The sequence below is a fragment of the Strigops habroptila genome, chromosome Z (assembly GCF_004027225.2).
Source record: "Strigops habroptila isolate Jane chromosome Z, bStrHab1.2.pri, whole genome shotgun sequence".
In the NCBI taxonomy this organism is placed as follows: domain Eukaryota; kingdom Metazoa; phylum Chordata; class Aves; order Psittaciformes; family Psittacidae; genus Strigops; species Strigops habroptila.
The window spans coordinates 75228448-75255486 of record NC_044302.2 but is presented as its reverse complement, the minus strand read 5'-3'; the positions used below and the strand labels follow the sequence as shown (position 1 = coordinate 75255486).

General features: G+C 41.6%; 1 protein-coding gene across 18 annotated transcripts in view; it reads right to left on the bottom strand.

Moving 5' to 3' along the window:
* ARHGEF28 (Rho guanine nucleotide exchange factor 28) overlaps nt 1–25166 on the bottom strand; it is a 122337-nt gene extending 97171 nt beyond the window's left edge. For 11 of the 18 annotated variants that reach the window (XM_030511919.1, XM_030511920.1, XM_030511901.1 and 8 more), the window contains exons 1-2: nt 24851–25166; nt 17203–17246 (exon numbers count right to left, since the gene is read on the bottom strand). Coding sequence is in view for 10 of the 18 variants with exons in the window: in XM_030511901.1 (XP_030367761.1) it covers nt 17203–17235 (33 nt within the window). In the remaining 8 variants the exon portion in view is untranslated. Of the gene's footprint in view, nt 1–17202; nt 17247–24850 lie in introns of those variants that run through there. The other 7 variants (XM_030511907.1, XM_030511910.1, XM_030511911.1 and 4 more) reach the window with 4 other exon arrangements.
* Between the last annotated feature and the right edge of the window lie 1873 nt (nt 25167–27039).

Sequence of the window (27039 nt, the reverse complement as noted above, 5' to 3'; positions counted from 1 at the left end):
AAGAGGGAAAAAGACAGAATGGAAAGCTCATGTGCATAGGATAAAAGAAAAGTTTTTCATAATCCACTCCTTTCAACCCTCCAAAAGAAGAAATTGCTGGTAATTTAACCAAAGATTTTACAGAAGGAAGCTAGCTTGTATGTGGCCAAGCAATTAAGTGATTCATTTTGAAAATCCTATGTGATCCAAAAAGAGGGTTAAACCCTGTATTACTAGAAAGGAGTCAAAGATAACAGAGAAAGTAACTTTCACAGGGGACTATTAAGCTACACCTTTTCTGATGCTGTATGGTTACCACACCTGGCATCAGAAACGGTTGTTTCTCAAAGGTCAAGCTCCTGCCATCATCTCCATCCTGTCTTCAGATGTTCTCATTTCATGTTGCTCAATTCCATCATCTTCATCCTTGCTGCCACTACTAAAACATGCATCAGTTTGCTGTTCAGGCCACCACAAATGCCTTCTGCACTAGTATCATTTTTCTTCCCACCTACTCCTCTCCAAAATACCCTTGGTGCAGTTATGTCATCTTCTCATCTCCTGAAAATCTTTCACAATTGCATCCTACTACCACTGGAGTTCACCCCTACACTCATTGCTTTCTGTCCCCCCACTACTTTGTACAACACTTGCCTTCTGCAGCCATGCCCCATGCCAGCCACCGTGCTGCCTGCCCTCTCACGGGACAACTCCTTTTCCACCACGCATCAGTCCTTCTGTCTCCCTTCATCTTCTCCTTTGAGCTACAGCCTTCACCCTTGCTTCAGATCTACACGTGGCAGAACCTATCTTAGCCTGTGTTTAAGCATTTATTCATCAGCACAGTCTTCCTTTAGTGCTGAATTACATCTCTTTAATGCCAGTTCTGAATGTAAAGTGATACTTCCAACAAAAGCATTCAGGATTCATATGCTGCTAAAGAAATGCAGTCACGGGGCAGAAAGAAGAACCTCATACTATGTTTGATCAATCCTTCCCTATGTTGGCAAAATCTTCTTTTAGATTTCTATAAAGTTATTGTACAGTTACTATAATTATTAGATAAGTTGTGTATGCAGCATACATATAATCTACATCCTTATATATACATATGCAGTAATTAAAACAAAGATCCTGTAATGCAGCTAGACAGTATCACAAACAGATGTGACTCTGATGGGGATAGCTGCACCCACAATCCATTTGCTGGCAAAATACATTTATTTGGCAGATCAGTCTTTCCCACTGTTATGATCACTTGCACTTCCCTCCAAGCTGGCAGAGGCTTGTCCATTACACACATGAAAACAAAAATTCCACTGAACTCTGACGATGCTTTTATTGCTGCCACAAGAGGTGTGTCTGTGTATGTCTATGCACACATCAAGGGTGCTTTCCTATTCTTTTTCACAGCTGTGAAACAATGGGCAGTGAGACAGCACTGTAATCAGCACGCTGTTAGTTTCCTCTGCGTGAAGCCAACTTTGTTACCAGAACTATTTAACTTTTTTTTCTTCAAGCAAAGATCACCTGCAGTCCATTCTACAAAACTCACACGTAGAAAAATATTTGGAGAAAGTGACGCATGCTGTGAACCTCCTCCAGACTCTGCAGCTGGAAAAGGCAAAAGGATTCATCCAGCTTCCAAGCCAGACCAAAACGCAGCTTTCCAGGGCAGAGAAAGAGGAAGAGGAAATGAGGAAAAGGTCTGCCAGCTTATTTAGTTCATTGCATTCTGGTTTTGGACGTATGACCTTGCCTTTAGCTGCATTCAGATGCAGATCTCTCAAGGGTATTGACTTTACCATGCTAAGCAATGGTAAAAGGCAATATGCTGTTTTATTGAGAGCTGCCAATCTTACTAGTAATGACTGTACATGTCCTCCACAACTTCGCTCAACACATTGAAGAGCTTTGGGCCAGAAACTTCTCCCAAGAATGATATACCCCAGCATTTGTCACATGAAGGTCTTGGGAAGAGACCGATGCAGAGGACTGTATCACAAGGGAAAAAAAACAAAACAAAACCCACCACTTAGGGTGTCCTAGGGCATATAAGAACAGCCTGGAAAGAATAATATACAAAGTGTTGAGAAATATATATATTGTAAATTAAACAAAATTTCAGTGCCACCACTACTTTGGCCAAACACTGAAACAAGCTTCCTAGAGAGGTGGTTGAGGCTCAAGCTTGTCAGTGTTTAAGACGCATTTGGACAATGCCCTTAATAACATGCTTTAACTTTTGGTCAGCCCTGAAGTGGTCATGCAGTTGGGCTAGATGATCATTGTAAGTCTCTTCCAACTGAAATAGTCTAGTCTACTCTATTCTACTTTGGATTATTATGTTCTGTAGCAATTGGTAAAACTCAGTGTTAGAAAGTGAAACAGAGCTTCAGAAACATGTACGAACTTGATCTCTATTTGCTTCTTTGCGCATACGAAATAGGCTCATCTACACAGAAACCCAGAAGCCATACATTAGCCCTTTAAGAAAAGGGCTTATTTTACTAGCTCAAATTTGAGGGATAATTTATATGTTTCCGTTATATCCATTCCCTGCAGAGGCATTTATTTCCTGGCTCCCTCAGGCAAGGCCAGCCCAGCCCAGGGAGCAGGTTGCAGCAGGAACTACCTGAACAGATCTTTCCTCCGCAGACGAATGAACTCAGAAAGGAACAAAAGCAGGAGCGAGTCCAGCTCCATCCTCCTCCTTCTTTCCTAGCAAGGCACACAGGAAGGAGGTAAGGGGGCTGGATCTTGCAATAAGACTCTGTAATGTGTTCCTCCACCAAAGCAATTCCTCTCTGCTTCACAGGGCTTTCCCAGAGCTTTTTGGGAGATGCTAGCTTTTTGTAACAAAACTCCTTGGCAGAGCCTGAGTGCTCTCAATCAAAACATACATCCACTAGACTACTACAACAATTAAATACTGTAGGTAAACAGTGAAACACATTTTCCAGAGTTCCGTGAGAAATTCATACTCATGGAAAGCATTTGTTCAGTATCACTCTCACCATATCTGCGAAAAGAACTTCTCCTCTGCTCGCTACCCCATTCTGCAACGCCCAACCAAAGCACCTTCTCGAGCCTGCAAAAGAACTGTGACACTGACCTATCATTAAAGCATGAAGAGACTAAAATTATGGTTATCGGCATTTAAGAGTAGATAATTAACCACTCATTCATGTATCGATACTAAAAAGCAAAACCAACAGAAATATATTATGATATACACACTATCTGAAATGGGGACATTGTGCTCCTACAGAGCCATGTTTGTTCTGAGCTCATTCCAGACACGGAAGCTGGAAACACATCCCAACTGGCATATTTCTTCTGCTTTTCTAAATATGGAACCAATTTAGGCTTAACACTTATCCTCTAGGTACCAAAACCCAAACTAGGTAAGTCACTCAGGTGCCTCATCTTTGGAAAACCAGCCAAGTTTTCAGGCAAGTGACGTGAAAACAGCATGGCCCCAGAGGACTTTACTGCACCAGATTCCTGACAATCCACTAGTTGGTAGGTGTCTTTGACACCTTTTTCACAAGTTCACTATTCAAGAACACTCCCACTCTTTCTTCTCCCTAACAAGCTTTTATATATCCTCACAAACTTGGAAAAATGGGACAGGGAGTTACAGGTTTATTTCTACATGTAGGTATGCTTAAGCATGCTTCTCGGGGTCCATGTGGTCCTCAGATCTTTCAACGCCCATTTAATCAAAGCCAAGGGAAGGATGTGCAGCTTCACCATCTTGGCAAACAAATACAGCCCCTGGCCACAGCAGGTTTCTCAGGCAGATGCTGGGGGAAGTCCTTGCCCTCAAGTTCACACCGTGTTGATTCAGATGGATTTGTAGAGGAAGCAAATTTTAAAGTCAAAGGGCACTTACTGAGACCAGACAGCTACTACCTTACTTAGAGTAACACCTTTAAATGGTGTTCAAAACAAGTACCCAACTCCACCCAACCATCCCAGTGACACACAGGAACTGGAGATCCCTCAAATGCCACCCAGGCCTGTAAGAGCAGAGAACTTCAGGCAGACACATCAACATCTGTGTCTGCAAAAAGAAACTGTACAGAAGAAAAAGATAATGGGAGAAACCCTTGGTCCACTGACGCCAGGAGGAGTTTTGCCATTAATTTAATTAGAGCCAGCATTATCACTGCAATCCTTGAATAAAAAAGGCATGCAGGAGAAATGAGGGAGACAAGGCTGCAGCTATGGCAGCATTAAGAGACACCAACTCAACTCTAAATGTATTAAACTTGTGGCTAATCAAGTGCTTGGCAGCTTTGATCTCTCTTTTTAATGGGATCCATAAAAGAAAGCATACCTCATACGAGTGAAAGCACTACCCTGGCACCAACGCCAAGGAGGAGATTAGGAAGGTTTGTGTTTTTAGCAGGATTTATAGGTCTATGCACTCTCTCAATGCAACAAAACGGGTTTTCCTTTCATTTCTCTAGGACATTTGAGAGCTGGCCAGGTTGGGCACATAGCAGCAGGGTCCCGCGAGCTCCACACCCCAGGTAGACAGCAGCAAAGACCAGACTCCCCAAAGCCTTAGGAGAAGAGTTTCCACCGCCAGCTGTGCTCTGACATTTTTCTGCACCCCAGCAAGGGGCTGGGACAGGCTGCCTGTGAGGAGAAGAGGGGAAAGGAGGTGGCAAACCCTCCTGGCTGAGGCACAGTGGTATCCAGGCCAGCAGGAAAGGATGATGGGGCAACTGGCACTTCCAGTGTGCCTGATCCATACTCTGCTGCAAGTCACCCACGCACTAATAAATAACTTCAACCTGAAGCAAGCTTCTTCCACTTTGAATTCATTTAGATAACACCACCTTCATCAGCTACCTCCCCCAACAAAACAAGTGCAGTGCAAAAGGACGTGTAGTGGACTTCCAGATCTAGGCCATCACCCTGGCTAACACTAAAAACTTCAAGAGCTTGTCTCTATACTTGCATACACTGCCTGGATAAATCTGTTTTCCCAACAGCCTTTTACCATAAAAATAATACATTCTAAAGTAGGCTAAAGAGGTCTTTATCAAACAATATAAGCAAAACAATAGCTTGAGAAATAATGTTTTATCCAGCATTTTCAAGGATATTATCTGTAAATACACTATTACAAAGAGACACCACATTCGTAATTACATGCTCTAATATCTATGTGCAGGGGCAAAAAAGAATGGTTTCTTTGTTCCCAAAATACAAGTCTCAAAATCTCAAAGTAAATGCAAGCCCCCCTGGTATTGCTAACAATAATTGGGATTCTTTCTCTAGGTAAGCTGCCAGTAGCTACTACAATTTAACATAAATACTTCATCACTGTTCAAAAAGATTAACTTCAGAAAATCTTTGTATTTTAAGGCAAATAGTTTAAATATATTTTACTTGTGCTTAGACAATAATAGTGGCAAGTGTTTTCCTTGAGCAGCCATACAGTTTTAAATACCTTTGCTGCAACTTACGGACAACTGCAACTACGAACAATCCTACACAAAAACCGCTAAAAAAGCAGTAGGGAAATTGTAAATAAACACAAAACAACCATACTCTTATTATTAATAAGGACGAAGTTATACACACACCTAATGTTGAGTGTATTTTTGTAACATCCACCAGACAGTTGTTGTCAACAGATTGCAGTAAACATTGTCAAGGACTTGTTTGAGAAAGCATGTGCCCTATTTGAATGGAATGCAGTGGAATTCAAGGCTAAACACACAATGAAACAGCAATTATACCCAGGAAAGGAAAGGAGTAACAAACTGAAAAACAAAATAGGAAATAAAAGCTAAACATTTCTCTATAAGCATTAACTAACTGTACAGCTATTTTAAAAAATGGGGGGTTTTTTCCTCAATTGAATGATTTAAGAGAAGAAGCAACTGAGTGTAATTAATTTCTTTTCTATCCACAGTAACAGAAAAAGCATAATTCCACATACAGAGAAGGTATGTGATGCGACGGTCATACTTAGTATTACACATTGCCCAAAAGCCTACACTTAGATTTTTATAAAAAAATAAATATGCACATATGGCTGCTTCGAGAAGAGCCAGTCCTCTGCTGACTTACACTGCAAAACTCCACCAGCACCCCGAGAACCTCACTCATTCTCACCAGGTGAAACGCCACCCTTCAGCCTCCATGCCCGTGCACAAGACAGTGCCTGCACACAGGAAATATGCCATGGCATATACTCCAAATAACATCAGCTTTACGTGCCAAGTATTTGTAGGTACTTCCTCAGTGTGAGGCACATTTGTGAGAAATACAGAGGAAGTATTTGCAGACACCTTCGGGCACAAGTAAGAAGTATCTCCCCTGCATTCACTTAAAGCAAGACAGGACAAGGGAAGCCAAACAACTTAGTAGCTGAGGTAGCTCTCTGAAAAAAGGGTCGAGTGACACTTGCATCCCAGAATATAACCTGAAGGATGCTTCTAGCAAGGTCCCTCTTTTGATATGAAATATCAGCAAATTCATCACTTTGGTTTAGATGCGATGTCTTTTAGAAGGAAAAGTAAGTGTTGGTAGAAGCTATTACCTTTTTGTCTGCTAAACAGCCCAAATAAACTGGGAAAAAATAAAGCATTCTGTTACATTCAAACAGATGACAAAAGTAGACTCAAGGCAAGAAAGAACAAGAAGGACGGAAGAGATCCTAAGGACTCAACTAGCTGACCACCATGCCCCATGGGAGAATCAAAACTGTCAAGTTATTCCTCAAAGAGGTTTTGCCCACCCTGTTCTGAAAGCACCCCTCACTCAATTACCTAACACACAGCACTGGGAATTTCTTCCCACCCAAAGAATTCCCTGCCTGGCCTCTCCCACCTTCCACAGCTGGTACATACTTTGGGGTTTTTTAGGGCTTAACAAGTCTATGGCCCTGATCATACAATAGCTGGGTGAGATGAATGGACAGCAATGTGCCAGAGAAGGCCACACTAAGTAATTCACCGCAGCCTCCATTTCTGTACAGCTGCTTTCATGCACAAGTTGAGCTCTAACCTGTTAATGACTTCTCAGTTGGATTACTTTTTTTATTTGTTTTGGAGAGGAGGAGAGATATGGGCTGTATTTTATCTCGTTGGGTTCTATAGATCAGCCTTAAACCTTGTAGGTTCTCAGTTAAGCTCATTATAATACTCCTCCCTTGGTGACAAACTGAAGTACATTGGACTTTTTGAAATTGCATTACTCAAAGCTACACCTTCTACCTCCTCACAAGCCGCAACAAAAGCTCACTCTCTTCATAGACACAAGCAGAAGAATAAATTTCTTGTTGAGAACTGCAAGATTTGGCCTTAGAAAAAAGAATTAGAATCCAATAGAATTTAAAAAAAAAAAAAAATCAGGCATCTAAAATACTGCTTACTTAATGCAAACCAAAATACAATTCCTCTAAGAAGAAACCCAGGCAATGACATACATATGTCTGCAACTCTTCATGCTGCTCTGCACTGCTAAGTTGACTCTAATGTTACTCACTTTAAAAAGAAACATGTATTAGATGTTTCTTTCTGTGCACATTGATACATTTCATTCTGTGCACACGCAATATACCTAGATGCAGCTCCCAGGTCCTTATATTCTATAGCATCATCTTATCACAAAAAACTACCCTCCTCAGTCCTGTTTCCCCTATTGCACCCCCTTACTCAGCCTTCTGCTTTTTGTTTAGCTTCTGTCAAAGCACCATCCTTGAAGAGATGTCAAGCACAAACACAGCAGGAGCTTACGGTCACCAAGGTTGCAAGGGAAGCCTGGCACAATCTTAGGCCACAAACAGGCAGTTGAAAAAAGCATAATGCTGTGATGCACGTGTCATGTAGTTTTCATGCTGCAGTGCTGTACTGGTATACAGGGTGATGGCAGGGCAAAGGAACAACTAGGGTGCTGTAGGGATTAATTTATAATGGAAAATCAAAAGGCACATAAACACAGTATAATGAATAATCAGCCATTTCAAAAAGGTATTCTACTGCCAAGTGCAGAAGCTCAGACCCTTTATATGATCACAAGTAGGTGGCTGCCAGAACTCAGCCAAGAGCAAGAAACCCCCCAGTGACTCTGCAAATCATGAAGATTAACAGAATTAAAGCATCCATTAACTTCTTCCTCCGCACAGGCTGGCAGTACTGATCTCTCACTTAAATGTACAGCTGGCAGCAAGACCATTTACACATCACTACAAGTAACATCCAGCAGCACTAACCTGACCCACGCCAGATCTGGGCTCTCAATTTGATTTTTGTTGTATTAGTGAGAGCACACAATCAGAAGCTTAAGCTAGCTCTGTGTTTTTTATGCCTGCTGCAGGAAAAGAGACAGTACCTGATCTGGCTGCTGGCGCAGATATACTCTACAAATGTTTTTAAACAATCTGAACCTGAGATCAAGTTTATAGCAGATCAGTACTTTGCACCACACGGCCACTATTTTATTTAACTTGTCACCAGCAGTTTTAAAGCTGTGTTTAGTGTATCATCAAACTGTGACAACGGGTAAGGTGAAGAAACATTTTCAGTCTCCCGTATACCAAAGAAACCAATATTTGTGAAGAATCTTCTAATTCTGGAACTGCTAGATAGAAATAAAAAAAGCCTGACACCTTTATCAGAAAAAAAAGGTGGGAGGGGCAGGAGGCAGTAAAAGGGAAGAATAAAAAAAAAAATAAAAAATCTTTGCAAGTATTACACAGTGCCAAAACATGCATTAACATTATTGCTGGTCTGTCATAAAAAATATCATTCAGTGGTTTGCTGTCAATGGCAACACAATTAATGTTTGTGCACAAAATCATAGAGAGGAATTAAGAAGCTTGGGAATGAGCTGTTCAGATGCACAGGTCAGAGAATTTCTTTAGTAAGGCATATTAATAGAAAATGTGCATCCATTCCAACATGTAACTGTTAACTAAAAAAAAAAAAGGAGTTACCTCTTTCAGTTTACTTGATTTACAGTATGTAAATCAGATAACATAATATTCTCATGTTCTGTGTGACATCAGGGCTCTACTGTTGCAGACACTACATAAATACATGTAAGTACAAAGTCCCTGCTGAGGAAAATCCCAATCTAAGGACTGAACAAGGAAACAAAAAATAGAGGAAAAATAATACACCATGGGAGCAAAAAATGATCCAACTGCTGATGGACGTGCTTTGAAGTACCCATTCTTTTTCCTCATATCTTTTAAAATAGATCCCATTCTTTCACATTTATTTCCTCAGTCTCGTTGTGGCAGCCCGTGAACACTGTTCCACGTGCCCCCATGCAAGCCACCCATAATGGACCTGACCAGGCTCCCACAAGGGTCAACTGTGGGAGCTGACTCCAGCCAGCACTGGGTCAGGCCAGAAAGCACAGCTCCATGCCTTAGCAAATGCATGCTGGAAACACAACACGCATTTATATTTTAAATCAGATTTCTCTTTTGTGTTTTGAAATCACTAACCAAGACAGTGGTTTCAGCCTGGTTGAACACACAGACTGGTCTGCAATATGGCCAACTGTACCTCTACACCAAAGAACATGAAAGCAGAGGATGGGCAAGATGGGCTAAAAACTGGCTCTTTCCACAAAGTGCTGGCTAGCAAAGACTGAACACATAGCAGGAGCAAAAGATCCAAACACGGTATCCCACCATGGAAAACTCTATCCCTTTCCACCCCTCTTCCCACCTCAACTCTTCTTCTCAGCTCTTCAGCATGGAGGAACTGGGAAGGTACACAGCTTGGCAAGGTAGACGATCAGCTGCTCACTTCCAGATCAATATGTAAGTCCCACTGCCTCTTCCTACACATATCATGCAAAAGCATGCTGAAGTCATGTATCAGTTTGAACTTCAGTCATTTGGAAAAAAACAATAACATTGTTGAATTATTTCTGTTAATTCTGTTTCCCAATTCTCATGCACATGAAAACCATGCATTTCTGAAGAAGGTAAAAATTACAGCTCATTTGTCCCTCTAGCTCTAACTAGGCACACAAATTAACGTACTTTAGAAAGGAAATTTGGAATTTCTTCCTGCCAAACAAGATGATTCACAACTTTTTAACTGTCTCGCCAAGTGTTTTTAGAGTCCCTGTGCCTCTGGACCATTTTCTAGCAGATGTGCTTAAATTATTCCTGGACATGCTGCTAGAGTACAAATAAAACCTTGTTTATTTAATCACTTGTTGCATGAGTCCCAGTGCAGAATTGAAAATTTCAGAAGCATTCAGGATTATGTGAATTTCAGAGTGCACTTCACCATTGCCTTCAGCTGGAGCAACATCAACCAACACAGAGCACTTCGGAAAACTCTCACCTTTGAGGTAAAAACAGCCCAGGCAACTAGAAGTTGCTGACAGAGTACCAAATTAACCCAATCCCTGGATATGCATTAAAATCCTCTTTTCAAATTGAACTTTCTACCACCCTTTGCCTTCTGATCTTTTCAACAGGTTCTTAAATCCTGATCTGAAACTTTTGTCGTTTAATTTCCTCTGCTGCAGGGCAGCCATGCATATCCTGGAACTCGCCTGGAAATAGTTTATGCAAATGTCCATTAAGAAACTCCAATTATTTTTCCCCTTCCATGCCACTGCTATTGAGTGCACAGATGGTACAACAGTACCAGGGCTAACTCAACAGGGGAACATGAAAGCCAGCAATGGGGCAAGTCAGGAAGGCCCTGGCAGGTGGCTGGACGGAGCTCCCTTGCTTCATTCCTTGGCCAGTGCCTACTAGCTTATGTCTTTTCTTGTTGAATAACAAAATGAGCTTATTTGTCACCTAAATTATGTTTAAATTAATTCTGTTACACCATGTTTCTCACCTACAGAAATCCAGGTAATTAAGCTATCCATCACTGCAGCAGGCCTTGATTTGAAGAACCTTAAGATCAGTCCAGGAATTTGCTGGTTTTGTCTCACCCCTTGGGTATGAAATACATCCCTTATTTCACTTTCTTCTCTCGGTTCCTTACTCAGGTACCTTCCTCAGCCAAGGTACCTGTAAATAAGCAGTCGTGTTCTCAGTTGGGTCCGAGAGAATTATGCCAGCTCATCCTTGAGGAATCACAAGACTGCAGATTAAGAGGAAGATGCTAATGAACCTGGCTGAAGCCCCAGTGTTTGACCAAAAGCTCCTGGAGGGAGGATATATCCTTTGAGAAAGTAACAAAAGATCAAAAGAACTCCAAAAACGTTCCTTAATGACATAAGGAAATAAACCAGCATGGATCCAAGGGATAATTAACTGAGGTTGTAATACAAACATACTTTTGTAGGGATAAGTTACAGGTATATTACATGTGCTAAAAAAGCCTGCCAGACTTTGGTGCACACCAGCATTTAATTCCCAGTTTCCACTCCTACTTTATCTTTAGAGAGTCAACCTCTTGGGCCTGCAGTTACTGTGGAGGCAGCAGGGAAACTACACTGTCATCTCAGCTTGCTCTGAGCAAGTCCGCCTGAAAGGCCAGCCACAGCATGAAGCTGACCTCACTCCTCCTCCTCCTCTGCTGCTCCAGAGGCTGAGCTCCATCAGTGCAATGGTGAAAGGAAATGTTGGTGTGAATAGGGCCCAGGTTTGCACCTGCATAATAATATGAACTAGCATATGACTTCAGGACACACTGCCTCAAATGCTCCAAACCCTCACGGAAACAGTCCTTGGCCTAGGTCCCACTTCACTGCAGGACAAGGGGATGAACATCAAGACATGGTTCCTCTGGCTCCCGCTTATTCTTGGAGGGGAGATGGCTGTGAATGCAGGCTTGATGCACCTCCCTCTCTCTCTCTTCACCTAATGTGGCCACACCCCTTTCTTTGGAACTGTAAATGAGGTGGGATGCACCTCTCCTGATGGGATGTGCCATGACCAAGCTGCATTAGAAGTAGCTAACTTACCACCACTAAGAAGACCACTTACCATCAAAACAAAGCAAACTACTTCACACAAAAGTGTTCTTCATACAGACATCTTTTAACTTCTAAACAGCTTACAGAGGAAGGATACTGCCCCATCCCACCATGCTAGGATAGGATCTGAGAAATCTGAACTGGAGCGCACTACACCTTTCTTACATTTTAGGTATGTTAGTGCACTTACACCACCTCAGCCGTTCTTTGAAAATGAAGTTAAACATCTAACTACAAACGAGCATTGAAGAACAGTGCACCACAGAGGTCACCAGGCACTCACATTATTACAGTGATAGAAAACATAAGCTCCTAAACTAGAGAGCATTAAGCCGATATCACATCACCTGGATCAAATCACCAACAAAAACAAATAGCTAGTCAAGCAAAGAACTGGCATGACCAAGCAAACTCCATAAAGACCATTAAGAGGAAACATGCTGGACAGAAAATAACTGGGAAAAGAGAAACCCTAGAAAACTTAGCATGCTTGGCACTCTGCAGACTCAGCCCAGGCAAAGACCACTGCCCATTTTATTCAAAACAGAGGAGTCTCCAGGTATTTGGATGCTCTATGGCTGCGAGCAACCCGATACTACATCCTACTCGCAGCCCTCCCTGACCCACTCACAGGAAAACCTGCTGAATCCTCACTGTCTGTAGGAATACTTCAATACGTTGGCATTAAACAGTGAATATGTAAGCACCCTTTCCTTCTTGGCACCTACACTTCACCAAAGAATCTTTAACAGGTTCAAGAAACAAAACCAAACCCCAAACAAGAACAAACCAGCAGAGACACTTCAGAGGGAGAGACTTGGTGTAGCAGAAAAACAGAGAAGTTAATTAAGCTTTGACCTCGAGCACTTTCAGCCAACTCCAGTGGTTGTAGGCAGGAGCATGGGAAACCTTAGGAAAGTGCATTTTGAGAAGAGTAAGCGATATACAGTATAGAACAAAGTGGAAGTTTTATTTTCCAGGAGATCTTGAGTCTTGAAGCTGAGAGTCCATGTTTCTGCCTCTTCCCAGAGAATTAGCATCCAAATATTCCTTTAAAAAGACAGAATCCACATATAACCTCCAGCATCATCTCCTTTGGACACGAGGGCCCTCTGATGTCTGCACGGAACTGCTGTGGATATCCTATGTGGCTCAGCATCCCTTTATTTCCCACGGGAAACAACCATCCGCGCTCAGCAGGGAATAATTTACAAACTTCTGAAATCACTTATTTTCTGCTCTTGAGAGTTGACTACTCCCACGGTATATTTGCCCCATAGCAGCAAGACAGTTCTTTGCCAATGTCAATGTTGATCATCAATAACATTACTTTAAAACAAACAAACAAAAAAAACCCACAAACAAACGAACAAAAACCAGTTACCTACCATTAAATAAGGAGGAAGGATTTTCCATTAAAGATATTTGCTTTTCCATACTGGAAACTGCTTCCAACAGAGGGAACAACTTCCATACATATTTTTTTTAACATCTGAAAAGTGCTTCATCAAGTATTTTGCTTTTTATTTTTCACAGATGGTCTTTTTTCTGCCTACAATGAAACCAGTGATTGCCTGAAGACAGCATGGTCTTATTCCATATAGTGTGTTTAGTACACTATGAAATTAAAAGACTCCGTTTGCTGTTCTAATTACAGTTCAAAAAGCATAATTTAGGAGGGAAAAAGCTATTTAAATTCAAGTTCTATTTACTTAAACAATGTATTGCTAGCAGTGAAAGAAGAGACATTTATGATGTTTCAGTTTATCCTTGGCTAGTCAATCCTGAAAATTACACTGGCTTACAAGGAAAAATTTTATGATGTGGTTAATAGCATTTTACTGTCTAGAAGCCAGAAACAGACTCCTCAAATTAACGGAAAAGGATGTGCTTCAAATATTTAATTTTCTGTTTCATTAACATTTATTTTTTAAACCATGACATTTATGTGTTTTGTGATTACATTTTAATGTATTGTGCCACAAAAAATTACATATAAAGAGAAATGTATCAAAATAATGCATTTCTGAAATGGAGTAATTTCATAGAGTATCTTTAAATTGTATTTCACAAAAATTATATTACCTAGAAAGGTCCTTGAGCTTTCTGAATGCATTCCCTCTTACACAACAAAAAGTAACAGCCATCACTCGGCCAACCAGGTTATGCATACTTATGCAAAGAAATTCAGTACTGACAAAGCGTAGCAGTTTGAAGTCACAACACTGTACGGATGCATCTTCCGGCTGAGTAACAACTGCTTACATACAGCAAGCCAACAAAGTACCTTGCAAAGTACATTTGATCTTTAAAATGTATATTAAAAACACAGAACTGCAGTTATTCTCAGATAATCTGACACGAAGGACAAGCCTCTGAAACAGATATTCTCGGAATAAAAAGTGTAAAATCCACTTGATATAGATGCTAACCATGTTTAAATACAGTTTGAAAAGCATTCTAATTTTGGACCCAGCATACAGATCTCTCAAAGAACAGAAGTCTACGCTTTCATAGAGGCTGCAAAGAACAGATTACTTCCTATCTTTTGACCACTTCCACTTTTCCCATGGGAAATAATGTTATAACCGTATACTGACATTTTTAAAGTTGCATGGGAACAGTATGCAATTGCCATGACATGGCATTCTACAGTTCCACTGTGCCCTTTAAAAGGGTCAGGAATACATCAGAGAAATACCCTAATTCACTGCAGTGCAAATATTCGTCATGTTCCCTCAGTCTTCCCAAGAGATGCTTTCTCTATCCCTGCTTACGCATGAACAATCAAGAGATTTTAGACAAGCTCAGCTAGCCAGAGAACTGCTTATTGGAAACTGTTTAAGGAACTGCACAAAGAAAGGACTTTCGCATGTAATATAAATGCTGATTTGATTGTGTTCTCCAGCAAAGTCATGCAAATAAAGCAGGAGCAGTTGGAAGAGTTCCAGAACTGATTAAGTAATTGGACCTAACTAAGAGAAAAGAAATGCCTTCACTCAAGGACTTTTTCAAGATGGACAGATGGACAGACCTCTTTGATCTTCACAGATGCACTGAGAAGTATTCAGATTATGAGCAATATTGTGAGGGACAACACTGTAAAGCTGCAACTCTTTCAGACACTAACTCAGCAGAACAACTACAAGTTTCAGATGGGCGTTGAGAGACAAGCCTGAATCTTTCTCAGTCACCTCAGGGTGTTCACATAGCCCCTTCTCATTCCTTTTGGAAGCCCTGAAAGTCTTACATACCCTCATTCCCACATATACACACTCACTTGCACAGTATTTAGGAGGCTGTTAAAAAATTACTACAGCCCAGTTTATGGGAAACTCATTCAGCTGCAACTCTCTGGAAGCCCATGTTTCGCCACTACCCATAGGTTTAGTAGGACACTGAAGACCCTGAAGAAAAACACCACCTCCACCTGTTCCCCCCTCAAGAAAACAAGTTGGTGACTGCCTAACGGCAATCCATATCACTCTCATCGGGTTTCTAGCAAGTTACGAGACCCCTCTGGGATTTACTCACCTGTGGTGGTGAAAGGCTGCGGACCACAACTATCAAGTTACCAAAGCTCAGGTCCAGTACAGGGTTTTGCTTGCGCAAAGCTTAAGTTGAATATTCCCAACTAAAACCACATCCTCACATCCATCACTCTGCAAGTAACTAATACACCCAAGCCCTCTCTGCCTCCCTCTGATGAATCCCTAGTTCGTAAGAGATGTACCAATATTAGTCCCAAAATGCACAACTTTGTACCACGCTCTTATTAACTGGAGTAAATAAAAGGTAAGAAAATTCAATATTCCCATGTAATAACTGAATTCTCCTCAGCACTAACCAACACCTTCCAATATTATGATGTCCACAAATTTACACAGATTCCACAAGCATACATCTGGCTCCTAGGGTTATAATCAAAACATTAAACAGAACTGGCCTTAAGTATGATCCTTAAGGAGTATCACTTGCAGTATCTTTCTCTCTACCCTAGTAACTGTTCTCGCAGTATCCATATATCCCTACCTCTTTATATTAATCTCCACCTTCTTTACCTTCCATAAGAATTTCCTGTGAGACACAGTATCAAATGTTTCATTTTCAACAACTTGGATGAAGTCTCTTGCACTGCCCTTCTCTAAGTGGTCAGTTATCTTACCATGGGAAAATTATCAGATTAGCCTGATGCAGCTGCCTATGTCAAAACCATGTTGAATTTTATCAATCAGCACTATGTCCTTTATTATTCTTTCTTTCTTCTTAAAACCTTGCACCACACGAACAGACCTCACAAATTCCATTCTCCCCTTCTTCCTCCTCTTCAAACACCCACACATACACACCCCAACTTTAAAGATACTGCATTTAATTTTTGCCAGCTGGGGGTTCCCACTCCCAAGCTGACAGATAAAATGCAAACTCCTGCTGGTGCATTAGCAATCCCATGTTCCTTCAGTATGCTGGAGTACAAATTATTTGCACTCCTCCATTTCCACCCCCACCTCATCACAATAAGCAGGTAATTGTTTTGTTTCTGTCTTTGTTTCACCTTTTACCACCCTTTTGAAAACATTCAGTGCCCTCCCACTACCTTCCCAGACATTAACATTCACATAATCCCTGCTACTACCATTCTCATTGCAAACAATGGCAGAACAAGCCAAAAAAGACAAATGGTTTATTAATAATAATTATTAGACTGCCCAAGTTTTAATCCCCCTATTCACATCCCATTGAAGGCACCAAGTAAGTTAAGTTTACCTAATGCATGTCCTCTCTCCTGTTACTATCTGTTTTTTAACTCTGAGTTAACCTATTTTAAGCAATCATTTCAGCTCTTTCAGAAAAAAAATCCATTTGAGTACAAACTTCAACTTACTCATTTTGCGATATACAATTTCCTGTTCTGAGGAAGTGGAGAGAATGGTAATTTGGAATTTTATAGGGAAAAAAACAGCTGTAAATTGTGGGAGAGAGTGAGTGGTGTCTCTTCGTAGGCAGTATGTAACTCTGCTTTTGAAAATTGAAATTGAGACTACTGAAGGAGAATAAAATAATCATCACAAAGGGGAAATAATGTGAAATGTACTTCAGAGAACTGAGCCACAGTACTGAAAACCATCATCCCCATACATGCCTGCCTCAAACAGCAACACTGAACAGCCTGTGGTCTCAGACAACCAGAGAATAGGTTTTGATTTCATTCACCCTGCTTTTGAAAGAGCCATTACCCAAAAGAAAGCAACTCTCTGGGCAGAAGCCTAGTGTTGTAGAACTTACATAAAGAGGTACTTCAGCGCAGCTCAACTCCATTGTCACAGCATCTAGAAACAGAATAAACCAGTGGAATTACTACATACCCATCAGAAGGCATTGATATCATTATACTTCATTCATGTCTGCAAAGTAATTCGACATCTTCCAGAATTAGAGCCCGGGGGGCGGGGGGAGGGTCGTGGAAATATCAAGCTTATCAGCTACGCAGTTGCCCCAGATTCCCCCAGAATGAGGAAACAGTGGTGTGTAATGACACTCATGTAAGGCTGGAGGAGGGGTGGCTGGTCTTTGCTAACATGCTGTGTGCTTTTCACACAATAGACACAGTAAACAAAACAGGTCAGGCTGAGCACAGCCACAGAGACATTTCGCAGTTGCAGCAAATGAAGTAGCGGGAATTGCAGCATTTCGTATCTCTAGAGGCAGAAAAATGACCTCAAGATGTAGTTGTAGCAACTCTTACTCCACACCAATATCCCAAGTGTTTAGCCCTGTTTTTTTAGCAACTTCATAGAATGTATCACCAAGGCATGTTGCCTTAACTACCCTAAACAGCAAGCTACCGATACAAGTCATCACTGGAATTACTATAATTATGGTCATCATAGCAACTTTGATTTCTACTACTATATTTCAAACTCACTACATCTTCAAAATTCATATTCTAAAAACGGTATTCCTGTCAAGTGAGAAAAGCGTACCAGAAGCAACTCCACATCTTTACAACAGCAAGGTGGGCTCAACAACTATATACAAGTCTTCTACTTGCTGAAACAGACTACAACAAAAAGTCTGTCTTAAGAGGAGGCTGTCTCAGCTCAGATGTGGCCTTGTTTTCACAGCTGAACAGTTTCCAAGAACAACACAGTCATGCAGTTCATTGCTTGTTAATTCACAGGTACAGCCTGCTATGAGTCAGATAGGATTTGAGAAGTTACCTGCCTACAAACTGCAGAAATTAAATCACAGCTTCAATGAAAACCAAAAATGATCCACCTACCACCCCAAAATACACTCCTTCTAAACCACAAGTTTGCTAATACTCATCTCCTGCTGCCCATCAATTAATCTACATTTGTAACTACCTACATTCTTTTGTTTTGACTGGTAATTTTAAAAAAGGTGGCAAAAGCCGTTACAAAATCACTGGCCACAAATGTTCAGCCAGAAAATCCCAAACTTTTCATATTGTAATAAAAGGCTATCAAGGCAAACACTAAGCCAGCCACCCTAGTCAGCAGTGAGTCTCAGAGAGAGGGTTTCTTATTTCCTGCACAGAGAGGAGGCATCCCACAGCTTACTCTAGGGCATCTCACTTTGACAAAGTTCTGGAGTTTCCAGCAGCAGCACCCTGAACCCAACCTTAAAGACAGCAGCATGGGAAGCAAGTCCTGTTTCTACAGAAGAAAAGAGGGTTGCAAGAAAAATCAAGAAACTGTAACATTAATTCCACAGAGTATTTTAAGGTGGAATTTTTACAAAGTGTCACCTTACAGAACAGATGAAGCACATTAACTTCTATCCCAGACCTGCCACCAACTTACAATTACTACCATGCACAGACTGCGTATATACAGGGCATCCTTTAATGGTTGGCTGCAGTGATAGATATACCAGCCAGCTGCTTTACACCATCGCTCTATTCTGCTGTATAAAATCCTTTCACCTGCAATAGTTCTCCCTCTTTAAAGGAAGACGTTCAAACTAAACTCTACCATCGCCTCTGCGAGAAAATATGAGCACATTCAAATCATTGTGCCGCACCAACAGAATAACAGCTACTTCTGGTTACTTCTGTCATATGATTATCTTGACCTCCAGAGCCTCAAGGGACATATCTCAACATCTTTCTCCTCCACAAGGATGAGAAAGGCAAATGGCTGGTACCCAGTCTAGTCTACTTATACTTCTGCAAGTGTGTGCAAGAAGGCATAATTTAGCCCTTCCTTTGGGGATTAGCATTGCACCACCAGTACAATAAGTTGCTTCTGTATTGGATAATACAAACACAACTCATTGTGGAGATGATCCATCCTGACTTCAGTTCCATTAACCCCTTGCTTGTATCACACTGGATCCCCGGGGAGCTTGTGCATTTGGAAATAGTAAGTACGTAGTTCAATATGGATAAATAACCTGAAGATTTAGCTTATCATATGCAATCAATGTTTTCCATACAGCACTGAGTAGAACCATGCTGAAATACAGTCAGTACTTTTGACACACAGTGCCCTGACAAAAAACCTATAATGGTGTTCCCTGGATACAAAGGTGTATCTAATGGTACTCTTTTTGATTCCTGCAGAAAAACCAATGAATGTCAACACACAGCACTAAGCACTGTTTTTCTCACACTTCCAAGATTGCTGGTTGTTTAGAAATAAGTTTTACATGAATGGCTCTGGGGCCTACAGTAAGTCAACTTGGATGCTGGAAGTGGCTGGGAGGGGTGGGAAGAAGAGGATACATGTAGGGAGGAAATACTCATCTCTGGCTGCAGAGCAGTTCTTGTGAAACCTCCATTTCAGATAAAGGGACTGAAGGAGATACTACATGCACCCTATCACTCACCTCCTCTGTATGGCAAAGAGATGCTCAGCTCCCAGTGTCCAAGAGGCGCCACAAAGACAACCTCCCTGAGGTGCTGAGGAGCAGTCCTGCTCCACACAGCAAGGAGAGGGTTCAGCTGCCTAATCCCATGAATACCCATCATTTCACACAGCAACACCTGATCTCTTCCTCTGACATCTGTGCCTCTGACACAGAAACCAGCAGGATGGGCATCTAACAGACAAACAGGTCCAGTTTCAGGCATTGCCCACAAATACTGAGCTCACACCAGCCTCAGCAGTAGCAGGATCCATCTATACACCAAAAAAAAAAACCCTTTTCAGCATCCAATTTAGCAGTAAATTTAATGAAAACATCTATTGTGATGTGCTGCAATAGATTAGTAGATTTCTGGAGAAACTTGCAGAACTGGAGAGACTTGCAGATTTCAGTCAAGCAGAGGTAAATATACAAAAAGCAAAAAAAAGTGTTCAAAATAGTTTTATTTAACTTTTTTTTTTCAATCTACAATCTCCCCTTAAATTTAGTGACAAATGCTATTGCCAGTCTCCTGACCAACTCAAGTTATTGATATGAACAACAACAAGTATTTTGGTTTTATCAACAGCAAAGACTTTTCAATAATCCCTCCAATACTTTTCCTCGCCCAGTATTTTCTTTACTGGTTGTCAATTACGTGACTGTCACATATCCAATTTCTTTTAACATTAGAAATTTTAGCATTTTATAGCATGGTTTCCCAATAATCAAGACATGTTAGAGGGACCACAATAAGGAAATAAACCAATGGAAAATAAAAAAATCAGGTAATGACTTAACTGCATTTTAGTGGAAAAAGTTATCAAATTATTTACTCTGTACACAGCAAAGAAATTAGATAAGGGAAAGCATTATCTAAATCTCAGCAGAAAGCCATTTCTGCTGGTTGACAAGGTGACCCTTCAGCCAACGATGTGACTTTGGCTATCCTCCCACCTGATACTGTGTATCATCAGCATTTTCCTGAACACAGAAGGACACTTCCAGATCCTACAGCAACCTTTCTCCTCTTCCCTGTAAATAAAGCACATAACTGTAGGAGAAAGACACGGAAGTTGAAGATAGGCTTTGATGCTGCTCTGTGAAGCAGCAAACACTGGTACTACTTCACTTAACTCAGGGCTTCACTGCTGCCATAGAAAGCCTCCGTGGCTCATTAAGCAGCACCAGACCACTGCCTTGCAAACAACCGCAAAGTATGAGCAGTGGTATAAACTACATATTTCATACTTCTCTTCCATGTATTAGTTCAAAGATAACAAAACACGAGGTCTTTGGACCCTGATCCTTTTATTTTCCATTCAGACCATAATCTCACACCTCTGCGCCACAGACCACGACTGCTGTTTCATATATTGTAAAGCAACTGACTGAACGTCAAAACTGTCAAGCTACGTAAATAAACCCCCAATGATGGTTTGCAGACACCTTGGAATTCAATTCTTCTTTCTTTAATTATATTACTTTTTGGTGATGGTTACATTGAAACTCACATCTATAAAACACTGAGAATTACAGTCTTATTACCACCATCAAGACAGTACAATAAATCTTTATTTCTCACCTGCTAGAGTGACATGAAAGCAAAGATGGGTCCACTCAGAGGCCACTGGAAGGTAAGCAGGGATCCCCAGAGCATCATTAGAGATGCTTTAAAATCTAGTATCTTTGTCTAAGCAAAATGTCTTGTGCGTTGTAAAAGCCTAGCAGCAGACGCATATTAACCGATCCACTGCACTCTCATCCACTGGATCACTGTGTTACAAATCACCATTATTGCTGTTCTATTACTATTTTACCATGCCATAGTCTGTAGCAGGTAGGTGCTACATCAAGCCACAGGACAGCCTTTAAGATAGATACAAATTACTGTACATACTGGTTTTATACTTCTCAGATCTTAATACCTTTCAAAACCAGTGAGATTCAAGGGTGGTGCTCACAGACCAGCCAGTTTCCATTAATAATGTTCATCCCACTGCTTCCTCTCAACAAGCACGGCAACTGAACCAAATTGTATTTTCAAATTTAGAGGTGCCATCTGAGTGATGCTACATACGTACAGCTAAAGGCTCGCACACAGCTTCCCAAGCACCAGGAACTGCATTACACAGAGATCAGGCTGAACACGGTACAGAACACTCTTTTACCTGCCGATCCTTTCTCTGGACATGATTAAGAGACCTTGGAAGAATTAAATGAAAAGAAAAATGTAGCAAGCTGAAAACACACACATTATAAATACTGCATTCCCAAAGTCAGAATTTTATGCTCTTACAGCCAAGGTTTCTGATCTTTCATTTTTACACTTGGCTCTCCTGAACATCTAGAGCATTGGGGATAGGGAAGGGACAAACCAAAACCCTCAGCAAAGCTAGCAGCTTTGCAAGCACATTCATTTACTGCCTTCTAACAGTATTCAAACTGATAGGTAAAATAAACCCTTGCCTATTCAATTTATAATGAAGAGGCTTGCACTAGTGTTGATTACTTCACTACACATTAGTTGCCGCTGAAGCAAGTGAACAGAAGAAATGCAGCTAAACACTTCTTAAAATAGCTCTTTTTTCAACATTTTGAGACAAAAAGAAACTTAAATCTTCCTCCAAAAAACATCACCCATTCATGGCTATCGTATTTCTTTAACTGGTTAAAGCCACAGCCATTTTGTGCTCTAAGCAGGGAAAAAATTTGAAGAGTCCCCAAAAAAGGGTCACATTTTTTAGCCTTTTAAAAACACTGTTTTAAAATGCAAAAACAACTGTAGAAAAATGCCTCTTAGACAGAAGTCTTCTCCTGAAGTTGGCAAAATGTATTCTTTATGCATTCCTGTATTAGTATTCTTAACGTAGCATTTTCATTTTAACTAAAAACAAAATAGCGTTCTAGATTTTAGACACCTTAAGAAATGTGAAACATGGGTTATACACTACTAAAAGACAAAAAGAAAACCAAATGTATATGTAATGTCACTAAAAAAAATAAATTCTGTTTGGTATATTCCAGACACCTGTCTCACCTCCCTTACTCTTTTTAATGTCTGTTTTGATCAAGATTGTAGCTTTCTAATGATGAATTTTTTAATGGCTTTTATAACTCCCCAGTTTGGGCACCACTCCACCTCACACCCCTCTTCTAATTATCACTGTAGTTTAGTGGTACCTGCTTGTCTTAACAATGCTAAGCCTGAAAGATAAAACCCACACAGCTCAACTAATCAGCAGGAAAACGTGTACATTTTTGAGAATTCTGTTAATTTTGAAGAATTTCAGCAGACAACATTGAGAAAAATCCCCAAAACATTCCTGAGACGGGGGTGAGAAGATGCCACAGATGTAGCTAATATATTAGAAATTCAAGCGAATACAGCAGAGAAAAAAGGAGTGCTCCAGTCAGAAGGTATAGAAATTCCTGGTGCAAAGAAAGACTGAAATGTAGCTTCAATGCTTGGGCACACACATGCAGTGTGATACAAATTCTGCTTGCACTTCTAGGAAGTGCCTTAGAACCTAAAACACTTAATTGTAGAGGGTACAGAGAATGTATGTTCCTAGCTTGAGATTACCATATCCATCATCTATAAAAGGGAAATAGAGCTGTGCAGGTGCCTACTGACTGACGTTTGCCCATGAAAAGAGCTGGGTTTTGGCTGGCAAAGCCAAAAATTGGAACTGGATCTTCTGAGTCACTATATTAGTCATAGGCTATCCTTCCTATATCCTGGTGCAAATTCTCCTTCAACGTGTTATTCAGATCAAAAGAATGTCGGGCCATTTCAGACACCATACCCTTCTGAAACAGCCCCACAAAGGAACTATTCTCAGAGGAGACAATGGGAACTTCTCCTGAGTAACAGCAGCAGTTTCAGATCGAGAAAAGGAATACTCCTCCCTGATATTATGTAACAAAATGTTGGCAGAAATGTCTAATTCACAAGTCAACTGAGAAGGCCAGATGAGTTTCCTCGTAGATTATTATTAAGATGCATCTACACGATCACTTTGTTGCACTCGATATTCAAATACCCCTTTGGAAAAAGAAAAGCATTTAAGTACTCAAAGCTTTTCACCAGATTTTGTCCTGTTAATTCTTCAGCACACAAGAGGTCACAGAATAGAGTTCATTTCTTTCACCTATGTGGAAAATCCCTCTTATTCAAATGGCTCCTGAAATCCCATTTCCATGAAGTGTGGTAGAGAGCAAAGTATCTCTACAAAAGAAAAAACTTGTATTATGTGTTAAAGCTTTCCATCACATCCATGTGATATCCTTATAATGACTTATGAAAATAACACCATTTTTGTATAGGACCAAATACAGAGGCAGGAGTAAGTCCATGAAAACAAAGGATTTTGGAGACTTTTTTTCTGTATAAAAATCACTGAGCAGATTGAAAATTGGCACAATCCTAAGATGCACACACACATCAGTGTCCCAACAAAACGCTACCAAGAGCTGCTCCAAAAGTTGTTTCTCAGAATTTTACTGATAGAAAAGTTGTAATTTTCTTTACATTTTTCAGTTGTTAAAGAAGTTAAAGCAAATAAGTCAAAAATTTATTTTGCTCCAGATGAAAAAGGCAACCAACCATGATTAAAATCAAATACCGTGTCCATTTTGGGATGAGGACTGAAAAAACGAGTGGCTCTTACAGCAAAATAATGAACAAACAAGAATATACACATATATATACACACATATGTATCTTAAAAAAAAATAATATTAAAAAAGTCCTCCCTCTCCCAACGTTTGAAGGCAACTGACAGCCCACGAAAACGTTTTCCCAGGACACTAACGGAGCCCGACCGCGCACCGCGGTACGCGGACTGAGCCTCAGCCGGCAGAACAACGTTCAGGCCGCCGCCGGAGCAGCAACCGGGGGCTGGACGTCGCTCCCCAGAGAAGGGAGAGGGCAACCCGCCGCCTCCAGCCCAGCGCACCGGCACCGGCGCTCACCCGCCCCGCGGCGCCGGGAGCTGCGGCGCAGCAGGTGCCGCGGACCGGGCTCCCCGCTCCGCCCTGAGGGCAGCGGACGCCTTACCTATGTGAAGCGTCCCGGGTGCCTTCGCCGCGCTGCCAGGGAACAGGCGGCGCTGCCGAGCCGCCGCCAGGGCCGTGCCTGCGGGAGGGAGCCCGGCGGGGCGCGCCCAGCCCCGCGGATGCACCGCCTCCGGGCCCCGGCAGACCGCGGGGAGAGGGAACAAAGCGGCGCAGTGGTGGCCGCGCGCAGCGGGAGGCTGGTGCTGCGTGCTGGTGAGCGGCCCCCAGGGCAGCCCGTCCCCAGCGGGGACCAAGGCAGCCGCGGGGGGCAACCCTCCGCACTGGCAGCAGTAGCGGCGCTTGCTCGACGGGGCTTGCTTGGGGGATGGGGGAAGAAGGCGGGACCTCCGTGGGGAGCCCTGCACGGCCCCGACGGCGCTCCGGCCCCGGGAGGTGGGAGCACCGGCGCACGGCGCCTTTGGGAGGGGAGCGCTGCCCTCTCCCGGCCGGAGCGCGGCGTGACTCGAGCCCTGCGGCTGGAGCGGGGAGCTCCCGCACAGCCGCCGGGGCCACCCCTCCATCCCAGCACCCAGCCGGGCGCTGCCCATGCAAGGGGCAGCGGGTCACACTGCTGCCCAGTCGCTCTAGGCGTTTCCATGCGCCATAGTGCTCTAATCGCGAGAGACTACACCACGTGTTGCCTTTTCAGCTGCTGCACATACACAACTTAGGCTGTTCTTAAAATCATCTCATAATGTTGACTCCCTAAGCCTATTCTGACAACCTGTTTCACTACTAAGGACATCAGAGCACTGAAGAAGTGGTGTTCATTATCAGACTGCAGGAGGGGGGGCTTACCAAGCTCCCTCTGCTGCAACTAGTTCATGTCCTGGTTGCTGTAGGTGGACAGCATACTTTATTTGTACAGCATAGCACAATGCTGTGGAGATGATAAAAGTTTACCCAAGTGTTCTAAGCAATCATGAAAGAATTAGTGTGTTACTGTGAAGCAGCAGCTGGAACACTAGGAAGGTGTGTTTTTCCTGTTTCCCCAATACTGAGAAACAAAGGAGTTTATTCTCTTTATTGGTAATCAGACGAAGAGAAAACATAAGAGAGCTGAATCTGTTCAGTCCAGAATTAGAGCTTAAATGAGGTCTAAGTATTAATTTATTGAGCAATGCTACCAGTTTAAAACTAAGCCAGTAGTAAAAAATGTTATCCTAGTCCTCCAAGAGTATCATGCTGAAACGACAGCATGATCTGTTGTCATACTTCTTTTCCACCTGATACTCTTTTCCCATACCACAAGAATACTTGCAGGTCCTCACTTTTAAACTGAAAATGAGAATAGTAAAAAAAATATCTTCAATAATATGTGTTGTTTAAAAAAATTGTACATAGAAAACAACACCACAATTCAGACCAACCTTTTCCGAAGCTTATAGTCAAAGACCTCTATGTTGCATATTTAACTAACAGAAAAGCTGTAGCCAAGCTGGTAAAATACATTGAAAGGTCCTAGTCAAGCGCACAAGATCACAACATGTTTCACGTTTCATGATAAAAAATTCAAGCTTCTCAGTTATTTTCTTATTATCAAATGTCCTTAATGCAACTAAACCCATCTAATTCACTTACCTTCACCCACCTAAATGCATTGATAGTTTCACCAGCATTTTTAGAAAGGAAGTATATTAGACTTCTGCAACAGAGCATAACTCATGAAGGTACCTCCCTGAAGGAGAGAAAGAAGCCAGTAAAACCCCATCACCACCCTTTGTGTTTCAGCAGGAGTTTCATGGCTTTACATGGTGTGTGTCCATCTCTAAAACTTGAACCTTTGCATTGGTTTGTCTTGGATGGCTTATCACACAAACATCTGCACAGAGTACCAGGAAGCGGGGACTTTCTATGCTGTGCTTGTCAGAACAAGTCCACAGCTCTGAAATTGAAAAGGTAATACATCCACTGGCTAGGTGTGATCTGGACTTTGGAAAGCTAAATTTGCAAGGAAGAAAAATTCTGCTTGAATACGTTGGCTTGTTAAAACCAGCATAAAGCAATGAATCTGTGATCTGCCAACCACTACCTTAATTAATAAGAATTGGAATATTTAGATGAATGCTTAGCTTTCAACAAACACATGTAAAAAGTAATGTTATAAAAACAGAAAGCATCAAAGGCAACGAGACAGTGAGGTAGTTTCTTGAGCTTACTAGTATTATTACTAATGACTTAGTATTTAGT